Source organism: Phocoena phocoena, chromosome 12 (assembly GCF_963924675.1).
Source record: "Phocoena phocoena chromosome 12, mPhoPho1.1, whole genome shotgun sequence".
Classification (NCBI taxonomy): domain Eukaryota; kingdom Metazoa; phylum Chordata; class Mammalia; order Artiodactyla; family Phocoenidae; genus Phocoena; species Phocoena phocoena.
This window is the reverse complement of record NC_089230.1, coordinates 61,589,501-61,602,342: the sequence shown is the minus strand read 5'-3', so window position 1 is coordinate 61,602,342 and position 12,842 is coordinate 61,589,501. Positions and strand designations below refer to the sequence as shown.

General features: G+C 33.8%; 1 protein-coding gene across 1 annotated transcript in view; it reads left to right on the top strand.

Annotated features, from left to right (window-relative positions):
* The window catches only part of MANEA (mannosidase endo-alpha), a 64,096-nt gene that overhangs the window by 16,936 nt on the left and 34,318 nt on the right, over positions 1 to 12,842 (top strand). Inside the window, exon 2 of the mRNA XM_065888729.1 lies at positions 4,821 to 4,930. Coding sequence (XP_065744801.1) covers positions 4,821 to 4,930 — 110 coding nt within the window. The remainder of the gene's footprint in view (positions 1 to 4,820; positions 4,931 to 12,842) is intronic.

Sequence of the window (12,842 nt, the reverse complement as noted above, 5' to 3'; positions counted from 1 at the left end):
ATTAAGACTGTTTGCACCTAATATGATTTATTTATATAGTTGGATTGATTGAAATCTACTATCTTTTCAGTCTCTTCCTATTTCTTTTTTTTCTGATGAAAGTTCATAATGCAATTGACAAGGAAATTTAGCTATTTCTGAGATATACATTTTAAAGTAATAACTAGAATTATGATTTATAACATTATACCAGAACATATAAGATTTTTAGGAATTTCATACTTTTTATGATTACGTTTAGTGTCTACTATTTGCTTAGTATTTAATTTTTTTTCTTTTTTAGTTGATAACCTAAGGTTAACAAAATATACCTTTATGTGTAATGAGTCTCCTTGCAAATAATACATGCTTCTTATGTAGTATAAGGACCTCACCACAGTATATTCCCAGTTTTTCCTTCCCATACTTTTTGCTAATGTTGTCATAATTCTTCTATTAGAAAAGGCACTATACACTACTCCTATTATAGACCAGAGCTTGGCAAACATTTTCTGTGAAGGACCAGGTAACAATAAATATTTTTGATTTTTATGTACCACGTTGTTTTTGTGACTACTCAGTTCTGCCACTGTAGTGTAAAGGTAGCCATAAACAAAGTGTAAACAGAGGTGCAGAACACTTGTCTTGCAGAGGTCAAGATTTGGTTCATGGGCAATGTGTTGCTGACCACAGCTTCAAACATTTGGTCATCTTATAAAGCAATTAAAAGTAAAAGAAAAAAAAAGAGTATTTCACCTTCATTTATTACATTTCCAATGTTCCTCATTTTTTAGAGTAAATCCAAGTGGATGTTTGGTATCACATTCATTCTCCCTCAAAAATTTCCTTTACCATTTCTTGTAGTACTGATCTGCTTGCAATGAAGTTTTTTACATTTTGTTTGTATCTTTTATCTGAATGATACTTCATCTGCTACAGAATTCTCAATGGGCAGATTTGGGGGTATTTTATTTGTTTTCTTTTGGAACTTTAAAAATATTATGCCATTGTCTTCTGTCTTTCATGGTTTCTGATGAGAAGTATGCTGTAATTTTTAAACATCTTTTTATATCTTAATTTTCCTGTATGTATCTGTCTTTTTTCTCTGACTTTCTCTGCGATGTTTTTTCTTGGTTTTTGATTTTTAGCAGTTTTAATATATCTTTAGTTGTTGTTTTTTGGTATTTAACCTTCTCCATGTTCTCTGAGCTTCTTGAATTTCTTGCGTTTTGTCATTAACTTTGCAAAATTCTTAGCCGTTATTTCTCTCTATATACCTTTTACTTCTGAGCTTTCAATTACATGTATGTTAGAACTTTGATATTTATCCCAGAGGTATTGGATGCATTGTTTATTGTTTTTTGCCCCCAGTCATTTTTTCTAATTACATTTCTGTTATGATAATTTCTTGTGACATGCTTAATTACCTGACTCTTTCCTCAGCTCTGCTGTGTCTGTTCGTGAGTCTGTTGAAGGCATTCTTTATTTCTTTTAATGCTTTTATAATTTCCAGCATTTCTATTTGATTCTTTTAGTTTTCATCTCTCTGCTAATATTTTCCACCTGACCTTACATGTTGACTATCTTTCCCATTAGATCTTTTAACATTTAATCATAATAGTAATTTAAAATTCCTTGTTTAGTGATTTCAACATCTATTTCAGATCTGGCTCTATTGATTGTTTTGAATGTGCATTATTTTTCTTGCTTTTTTATGTCTTATAATTTTTCTTGAAACTGTCATCCTGCATAATTGTGTTTATGCCTGGAAATGGGCTTTCTTTCTTTCTATTAAATCTTTAGTTTGAAAGAATGTTTGAGATGTTTGAAAGAAGCACTAAGTTCCCTATATGTAAAAGAAACTATCACAAGCTCTGTTGAGGTAACAAATTTACATACTGTTTTACTGTCTTCTTGTTATTAAATGTTTTTTTTAATCACTTTTTGGGGGAGGTTTTACTCTTCATAGTTCATTCTCTCATGTATACTTTTTAAAACAGCCTTTTAGGTTATGAACTGAATTTATTCCCATTTTACAAATGTGAAAACTTAAGTAGACAAACTTACCTGAAGTTAAACATCTATCAAATGGCAGAATTGGGACTGGATTCTCCAGGTCTATCTGATTTCCTACCTGTGTTTTTAACTATTACCCTGTTTAGAAGCATTTAGCTTAACAAAAATATTGTTGGGTATCAGTTATATTGAGGATCCAGTGGTAAGTGCTGTGGAGGGAGGATGTGATCATTATGAAGTGTTCTGCATTTAATATGCTAATATTCTAAGAATGGACTTCAAAGAGTATCCCTTTTCCCTTAGCAATTGGAGTGGTAGAAATACACAGTAAAAGATTTTATTTATAAATGATACTTGGTTTACATATTTTAGAGAAACCTTTTGGGTTACTGTGAAGGATTCATTAACATTTAAATGGGCCAGTTCTCCTCAGGAGTAGGACCATCATTGGCTTGATTCCCAGGCCATTACTTGTTCAAAGCTCATGAGTAACACAGCCCAGAAGACACTGTACAAAGATAAATTGGATTGTAGAGCACAATATGGGGGTATAATTCAACATGTGGAAGTGATAATTGACTGAAACACAATAAGAGGATAAGGAAGAACAGAGAACATTCTCCCCAAGCCTTAGAGTATACCTTCAGCAAGGATAGGGAGGAAGAAAAAATCATTGGATAAGAACAAGTTGATAAGGTGTTTAGAGAATCAGAATACTGGCAATGCTGTACAATAGAACTTTCTGTGATAATGAAACTATTCTATATCTGTGCTGTACAGTAGAAAATATTACCCACCTTAAATTCCCTTTCAAGCTAGAGGACTTCCCAAGCATTGTCCACCCGGGATTTAATCCACTGATTTTGAGGGCTGGTTTACTTCTCCTAATTATGCTTAGGGCAGACTGACTTCCTTTCTCAGGTACTTCTCTGACTTCACATTTTCACTTTATTTTAGACAGGTAATTCTTTACTCTCTTCAGCTCTTTGGCTTTTGGAAGTTTTTTGTTCCCATATCTTATTTAATAATTTGTTTTTGTTGGGAATGTTGGTCTAAGTAACCTAATCTATTAGAAACAGGAATCTTGTTTTTAATTTCATCAAAGCATGTCGTGTTCATAATTTTCCTGAGCTCTATGGCATAATCTTTCTTTTGTATGTTTATCCTTTATAATGTTTTCCCATGTTCTTTTTCACCATTATTTTTGCAGGATTTTTTCATAGGTCCCATGTTGAGAAAATCTTTATTGTCACTTTTCATTGGTGATGTCCTTCTTATAAGCTGGAGAAGTAGGCAGCTTGAATGTTTGATCAGTTGTCTTCCGACACTTTTCTCATCAACATTGTTTTTCCATATGACTGCTTTCTTAGGTAGCCAGAATCTCCCCTGAAGCCCCATACATTATAGATTCTTTTTTCTATCTCTTTGTGTTCTTATTGCTATTTTTATTTTCAGATTGTATAGGGGACAGATATCTTTTTTTTTTTCTGTTAACTTAACCTAGAAGTTCTGTTTTGTCTTTAGATGGGACTGCTGTTTATACATGACATAGTTAACACAAATTTAAGTCTTAAAATTTAGTTCTCTGCCAGTTTCTAACCTTGCCTTTTCTGTATCTCCACATGCTTGTCTTTTGATAACATTGCATTTTCCTCCTTGTCTGAAAGAGTCTGTTAAATGATTTAGAAATTAGTACAATACTTTTAATGGCCTCTTGCTTCTTTATATATGTAATGAGGCTTTGGATTAGTTGATTTCAAAGATTTCCCTCTCCAGTTAGTAATTTCTTTGCAGGCTTATTGTTTCTAAAACTTTCTTTTTGTAGTTTATCAGTTCAAAAGTAAGTAGGTACTACAGGGATAAACTGTAATCTAAAAAATTTCTTGAATCTTCTGTTAAGTGATATTGATCCACACAAAAATCTGCACATAAATGTTTATAGCAGTTTTATTTATAATTGCCAAAAATTGTAAGAAACCAAGATGTCTTCAATAGGTAAGTGGACAAACTGTGGCACACTGATACAATGGGACATTATTCAGCAATAAAAAGAATGAGTTGTCAAGTCTTAAAAAGACATGAAACTTAAATGCATACTTCAGAGTATAAGAAATGTCTGAAAATGTTACTTTATGATTCCACCTACATAACATTCTGGAAAAGGCAAAGTATATAGAGATAGTAGAAGGATCAGTTATTTTCTGGGGGATTGAGGAAGGACATGGAGGAGGGATTAATAAGTGGAGTACAGAGGGTTTTGAGGGCTGTAAAACTATTCTGTGTGTTACTGTAATAGTTCATGACACTATACATTTGTCAAAAGCCATAGAACTGTACAATACAAAGAGGGAACCCTAATTTAAACTCTGGACTTTAGTTAATGATATACCTACATTGGTTCATCAGTTGTAACAAGTTTACTATACTAATGTAAGATGTTAATACTAACAAAAACTGTGTGGCATGGGGGGATGGTGAGTAGCAGAGGAGAAGATAGAAACTCTACTTTCTTTATAATTTTTCTGTAAATATAAAACTTATTCTAGAAAGTAAAATCTACTAATTAAAAGATACTGATGCCTGATAAAAAGTTTAAAGTATTGAGTATACAAAGTAATCAAATAAACTTAAGTGGTATCCTAGTAAAGTAACAAAACAACATTATTTGAGAATATGTTTCTTTTTATTGTTAACAATTTGGTCGTTATTCTGCCGTATTTTTTTTAACAATACCTGTATTTTTTACCAATACCTTTATTTTTTTAACAATACCTCATTTCTGTTCCTGTGTTTATTTTTCTTTTCTTTTTGGTTGTTTCTGTTAGGTGTACTAGCCCTATCTTGGTACCCACCTGACTCAAATGATGAGAATGGAGAACCTACTGATAACTTGGTACCAACTATTTTGGATAAAGCTCATAAATATAATCTGAAGGTATTTAATTTAATTTCTTTTATTGAGATGTAATTGGCATATAACATTAGATTAGTTTGTGTTCAACATAATGATTTGATATATGTATAGTGAAATGATTATCACAGTTAGTCTAGTTAACTTCCATCACCACATGTAGTTACAATTTTTTTTTCCTATGATGAGAATTTTTAAGTTCTATTCTTTTAGCATCTTTTAAATATACGATACAGTATTATTAACTGTAGTTATCAAGCTGTACTTTACATCCTGGAGGCTTACTTATTTTATAACTGGAAGTTTGTGCCTTTTAACTATCTTCACCCACCCCCTGTCTCAGGCAACTACAGATCTGTTCTCTGTATCTATGAATTGGTTGTTTTATGTTTTCTTTTTGTGGGGTTTTTTGGTGTTGCTTTGTTTTGTTTTTGATTCCATATATAAGTGAGATCATATGGTATTTGTCTTTTTGCTTCCTTTGGATAAGTACCCAGAGGGGGAATTGCAGGAAAATATAATTCTATTTTAAATTATTTTAAGAAACTCCGTACTATTTTCATAGTGGCTGCATCAATTTATATTTCCACCAAAAGTGCACAAGGGTTTCCTTTTCTCCACATGCGAACACTTCTTATTTCTTGTGTTTCTGTTAATAGCCATTCAAACAGGTATGAGGTAATATCTCATTGTGGTTTTGATTGGCATTTCCCTGATGATTGGTGATGTTGAGCACCTTTTCAAGTACCTGTTGGCCATCTGTATGTGTTCCTAGGAAAAATGTCTATTCAGAACTTATGCCCATTTTTCAATCAGACTTTTTTTTGCTAATGTGTTGTAGGAGTCCTTTATATATTTTGCATATTAACCCCTTGTCAGATACATGATTCGCAGATATTTTCTCCCATCTATTATGTTACCTTTTCATTTGTTAGTGGTTTCCTTTGCTGTACAGAAGCTTTTTTGATGTAGTGCCACTTGTTTATTTTTGCTTTTGTTGTTTTGGTTTTGGTGTCAAATCCAAAACATCATTACCAACACTAATTTCAAGGAGCTTACTACCTTTATATTCTTCTAAGAGTTTTATGGTTTCAGGTCTTATGCTTAAGAATTTAATCCATTTTTAGGTAATTTTTGTGCATGGTGTAAGACGGTGGTTCAGTTTCATTCTTTTGCATGTGGCTGCTCAGTTTTTCCAACACCATTTATTGAAAAGACTGTCCTTTCCCCATTGTATATTCTTAGCTCCTTTGTTATTAATTGACCATAGGTGCCTGGGCTTATTTCTGGGCTCTCTATTCTGTTCCAGTAATCTATGTGTCTGTGTTTATGTTCTGATTACTATAGCTTTGTAATATAGTTTGAAATCAGGGCGTGTGATGCCTCCAACATTGTTCTTTTTTCTCAGTATTGCTTTGGCTTTAGGGTCTTTTGTGGTTCCATACTAATTTTAGGATTGTTTGTTTTATTTCTGTGAACAATGCCTTTGGGATTGCATTGAATCTATGGATTGCTTTTGGTAGTATGGACATTTTAACAAAATTAATTCTTCCAATCCATGAGTGTGGGCTATCTTAACATTTATTTCTGTTTCTTTAATGTCGTTTATTAACATCTTATGATTTTCAGTGTACAGATCTTTCATGTTCTTGGTTAAGCTTATTTCTAAGTATCTTATCCTTTTTGTTGCAGTTGTACAATAAATAGGATTGTTTCCTTACTTTATCTTTCTGAGTTCATAATTAGTGAATAGAAATGCAAGTGATTTGTGTATATTGATTTTGCATCCTGCAAGCTTATTGAATTTGTTTATTTTAACAGATTTTTGATAAAATCTTTAGAGTTTTCTGTATGTCACACAGTGTCATCTGCAAATAGAGACAGTTTTACTCCTCCTTTTCTGAATTGGATGCCTTTCATTTGTTATTGTTGCATTATTGCTCTGGCTAGGAGTTCCAATGCTTTATTGAATAAAAGTGGTGAGAGTGGGTATGCTTGAGTTGTTGCTGATCATGGAGGAAAAACAGTCGACTCTTCTCCCTTGAGTATGATTTTAGCTGGAGGCTTGTGATATATGGCCATTATTTTGTTGAAGTACTTTTTCTCTGTACTCACTTTATTGAGAGTTTGTATCATGAATGGGTGTTAAATTTTGTTGAATGCTTTTTTCTGCTTTTTTGAGATGATCACATGACTTTTATCCTTTATTTTGTGAATGTTGTGTATCACATTGATTGATTTGAGGGTGTTAAACCATCCTTGCACCCCTGGAATAAATTCCAGTTGATCAGAGCGTATGATACTTTTGTTGTATTGTTGAATTCCGCTTATTAATATTTTGTTGAGGAGTTTTGCATTTCTGTTCATCAGGAATATTGGCCTGTAATTTTCTTTACTGTGGTGTCTTGACTGGTTTTGGTGTCAGAGTAATGCTTGTCCCATAAAATGAGTTTGGACGTGTTCCCTTCTTTTCTAATTTTTGGAAGAATTTGAGAAGATTGGTATTAATTCTTCTTTGAATATTTGGTAGAATTCACCAGTGAAGCTGTCTGATTCTGGATTTTGTTTGTTGGAGGTTTTTGATTACTGATTATCTCCTTTCTAGTAATCAGTCTGCTCAGATTTTGTTTCTTCATGATTCAGCCTTGGAAGGTTGTATGTTTCTAAGAATATATCCATTTGCGATGTCAGTGGAGTATTAAAGTCCCTTATTATTATTGTATGACTGTTTTACCCTTTAGGTCTGTTAATATTTGCTTTTATATTTGGATGCTCCTATGTTGGGTGCATAAATATTTACAAATGTCATATCCTCTTATTGTATTGATCCCTTTATCATTATGTAATGGCCTACTTTGTCCTTTGTCTCATATTACAGTCTGTGTTTTATGTTCTTCTTTGTCTTATATAAGTATTCACCCCAGCTTTCTTTTGGTTTCCAAGAGCATGGGATATATTTTTCCATCCCTTCGTTTTCAGACTGCGTGTGTTTGTACATCTAAGTGAGACTCTTGTGGGTAAGATATAGATGACTTTTAAAAAATCTGTTTAGCTACTCTCTAGGTTTTTTGCTTGCTTGTTTGTTTGTTTTCCCAGAATTTGTCCATGTACACTTAATTATTGATAGGTATGGAGTTATTGCCATTTTGTTTATTGTTTTATAGCCGTTTTGTAATTTCCTTTTTCCTCTCTACTTCTCTTGATCTCCTACTTTGTGATTTTTTGTAGTGGCAGTCTTAGATTCCATTCTCTTTATCTTTTGTGTACTTAATCTAGGTTTTTGCTCTGTAGTTACCATAATGCTGACATAAAACAATTTATATTTATAATAGTCTGTTTTAAGTCAATAACAAATTTGGTAACAGTCTAAAGCTCTACATTTTTACTTACCCCCATTTTATATTTTTGAAGTCACCATTTACATCATCTTATCTTGCATATTCACTATCAAATTATTCAGTTATAGTTATTTTTACTGTTTGTCTTTTAACCTTCATACTAGTGTTTGTATAAGTGACTAATCTATCATGTTTACAACATTAGGTTTTTCTAAATTTTACTGTATGTTAATTTTTACCAGTGAGATTTATATATTTGTATTTTTCTCCTGTTACTGACTAGCACCCTTTTGTTTCAGCTTAAAAAGTCCCTTTAACATTTCTTATAGGACTGGGCTATTGGTCATTACTCTATGCTTTATTTTTCTGGAAAACTCTTTATATCTCCTTCAATTCTGAAGGATAACTTTACCATGTAGAGTATTCTTGGTTGGCAGTTTAATTTTTTCAGAGCTTTAAATGTAACATGCCACATCCTTCTACAATTTTTCTGCTGGAAAATATGCTAATTGTCTTTTGGGGATTCCCTTGTGTATAAGAAGTTGTTTTTCTCTTGCTTCTTCATACAGTCTGTCCTTGCTTTTAACTTTTGACGATTTATTTGTATTATATATATAAATAAATCTGGATGCTGTTTCCTTCCCCTGATTAGGGAAGTGTTCAGCCACTATTTCTTCACATAAATTTTCTGCCCTTTTTCTCTCCTCATTCCGGGAACCTGATGCGAATAATGGTCCTCTTGATGTTTTCCCATAAATTCCATAAACTATCTTTGCTCTTTTTTATTCCTTTTTCTTTTTGCTGCTCTAGTTGGAGGAGTTAAACTGCCCTGTCTTTGAGTTCACTGATCTTTTGTTTTGCTCTTAGTCTGCTTTTGAACCCTCATATTTGTCAGTACAGTTGTATTCTTCAACTTCATCATTTCTGTGGAGTACTTTGTTTCTTGAAATTCTCACTTTCATGTTTTGTTCTGACATTGGTGAGCATATTTATTACTTATTTTGAATTTTTTGTCATGTAAATCATGTATCTCTTTTTCATTAAGTATTTTCCTGAAGTTTTTATCTTGTCCTTTTATTCGGAACATATTCCTTTGTTTTTTCAGTTTCCCTGACATTTTGTGTTGGTTTCTATGTATTAGATGAAACAACCTCTTCTCCCAGTCTTGAAGGCGTTGCCTCATGTAGGAGATGAACCTTAACGTTTAACCCTGTCCTGTTTCTTGACTGTCTCTCATATCCTTGTGATTGTCCAAACCACCTACTTGGTTCTTAGTGGCTCCCAGCCGTTGAGGGTTTCCCAAGACCTGCCAGTGTCCTAAAAGGGAGGATCTCAGTCAGCACCTAAATTCAGGCTGATTGGAAGCCAGACTTTGGGCAGCAGCTTTTAAGTTATACATATATACCTCTTTCCATGGAAGCCTGGGAGATGGAAATTTCATTCTGCTTCCTCTGTACTGAGCCCTGCATGATAGTTAAGAACCATTTCTTCCTTTGTGCCATCCCATTAGACCCATGAATACAATACCCACTAGCCACCAGAGCCAGGCTATCAAGGGTTATTTCTTGTGGGCAGAAACCACAAAAGCTGGTGCACCAAATGTGGGCAGAAGCTCCTTTATCAAAGATTACCACGACCTGGGGCTGGGTGGAGGGTGTTTGCAAAGTAGGTGCCCACTTCTTTCCCTGGTCTCTGCACAAGATTGCAGTTGGCCCCTAGATGTGTGTTTAATTTGATGTCTTCCCCTCAGGCCAAAGCTATGAAAATAGGATATTAGTCCTCTTTCACAGAAAGATTGGGTGCCTTTCTGTTGCCTCTCTGCTTTGTCCTGTGGGTTGTTGCTGGTTACGAACTCTTTCTCTATTTGTTTCAGTCCTATGGGACTCATAAATGTCCATCACTCTGGTCACCAGAGCCAGGTGATCGAGGTAGTGCCCCCTTACTTAGCAGCAGCCGCAAAAACCAGGCCATCAGATGTATGTATATACAAGCTTCTTTCTGGAAGATAAGGTGACCTGGAGTGAGATGGGGGAGGCTCCTTGGTCTTTGGAGAGTATTCAGTAAGCTTCTAGGTATGCCTTAAATTAGGTGCCTGCCACTTAAGCCGAAGCTTTAAGATAAGCATATAAGTCTCTTTTACAGAAAGACTAGGCATTTTAATTGGCTGCCTTTGTGCTGGGCCCTGGGGTGTAGGCATAGTGAATCCTCATGAGCCTTTTAAGTATGTTTCTCGGTTCACTATAGCCTTGTGTGTCTCATGGACAACAGCCCTGTTAACTTTCAAAGATGTTTTGGGTGCTTGTCTCTCAGGTGCAGGTCTTAAAAGTTGGGGTACCAGATGTAGATTTCACATCCTGTGCTCCTCAGGAAGAAGCTCAGAGTTGTGGGTTCCCTCCTGATTATGGGTCTCCATGCTAGGAGTGGAGTTTATGGTTAGATGGTGTCTCAGCCTCTCCTACCCATTTCAACATCAGTCTTTTTTTGTTTACCCAGTATGTAGGAGTTTATTTCAGAGAAAATTGTTCCTTATATAGTTGTAGATTTGGTGTGTCCCTGGGAGGAGGTAAGTTAAGGCTCCCCTACATTGCCGTCTTGAACTAGAACCTCTAAAGGTATTATTGATAATAAAATAAAATACTTGTGAACTATCCTTTTGGACATGAGGATAGTAATTATAATTTTTGGAGTAGTTGTTTTAATTAAAACTTGATGTGAAAATGACTTAGAATCTTTTTTAATAATACATTTTTTCATAAAAAATTTCTGAGTTCCAAACTTCATCTAGATCATAGCTTATTATTAAAGTTTCCTTACTATTATTCTGTATATGTTTTATATTCATATACTTACTGTTTATTTTAGCAGAAAAGAAAGAAAATCGCAGTGTTTTTATGAAGATAATACAGTAATTAGTGAGATTAACATGTCTAAGTATCTTGGATGTCAAAGATTTACTAAAAACAAGTTTTGCTAACCATATGAATTTAAATATTTCTAAAGTAGTTAGAAAACAAACTGCTGCTTAAAAATTTGTCAAAATCTGTATTTCATTTAAACCTTGTATAACACATACACACACAAACACATACACGCCCAGGTACATAAAAAATGCAGGCGAAAGTCTGAAGACAGTTGTAAGACCAAGTGTATTCTACCCAGATAGTAAGGTGTGTTACAAATGTGGGGAAATTTCTCACAGTATAAAATTTTATTTATTTATTTCAGAAATTAATGAATCATGGAAACAAATAGAAGTAATGATGAAAAGGATTTTGAATAGCACCGCAAAGGAAATTTTATAATGAATAGCAAGAGAATAAGAATCGTTTTTAAAATCCAAGGATACTTTTCAAAAATTGGTTACGTGATAGTTAGCAACATTAATCTTAATAAATTCACAAAAAATATAACCATATGGTCTGCATTCTCTGACCATATTCAGTATAACTGAACATTAAAAATAAGGCCAAAATAAACATTTAAAAAGTAAAAAATTGTCTAAAATTTTAATTATAACATTAAAACTAAAAATAACACTTTTTTTAAGATCAAAAGTGAAAATTTAGGATGACTAAAAATAAATAGCACTTGGGCTTCCCTGGTGGCGCAGTGGTTGAGAGTCCACCTGCCGATGCAGGGGACACAGGTTCGTGCCCCGGTCCAGGAAGATCCCACATGCCCCAGAGCAGCTAGGCCCGTGAGCCATGGCCGCTGAGCCTGCGCGTCCAAAGCCTGTGCTCTGCAACGGGAGAGGCCACAATAGTGAGAGGCCCGCGTACCGCAAAAAATAAATAAATAAATAAATAAATAAATAAATAGCACTGAGATTATCAATACCAGTAGGACATGGATAATGAAATAAACTAAAATTAGAAGGAGGGATTAATAAGGATGAAATAAGCACTTAATAAAATACAAAACCTTCAAAATCAGTAGCCTGGAAAAATTATTTTTCCACTGTGGGGAAGAAAAAAATAGACAAACCACTGGCAGGATTAGAAAAGAAAAACACAGAGAAGACATAATATCAAAAATTGAAAGGGAATAGATCTATAGGGATAGAAGAGCATTTAAGGTTTTATATCACCATATTTAAAAAATATAAAAAATAGGCAGCATTCTTCGAAAATACAAAAAAGTTTTACTTTTTGTACAGAGAGAAGTTTAAAAAATCTCAATTGACTTACATCCTAGAAAAAAATTCTGAAGTTTTATTGAGTGTATGTCTTTCTCAAAGCACCAGATCTTACCTGTCAGTTCTGTTCAACCTTTGAGAACTGGTTGATTTTTGTGATAGTGAAATACAGTGGAAAGTTTACTCATTATCTATTGCTGTATAACATATTACCCCAAAACTTGGCAGTTTAACACAACAAACATTTTATATCTCATGCAAGTTCTAAAGGTCAGGAATCTGGAAGTGGTTTAACCTGGTGAGTCTGGTCCAGGATTTCTCAGAAGGCTATAATCAAGTTGTTGGCTGGTACTAGTCATCGGAAGCCTAGAGGATCCACTTCTAAGCATTCTTATGTGGTGGTTGACAGACCTCAGTTTATTTTAGCTGTTGGAATGGGACTTAGTACTTTTTTTTTTTTTAA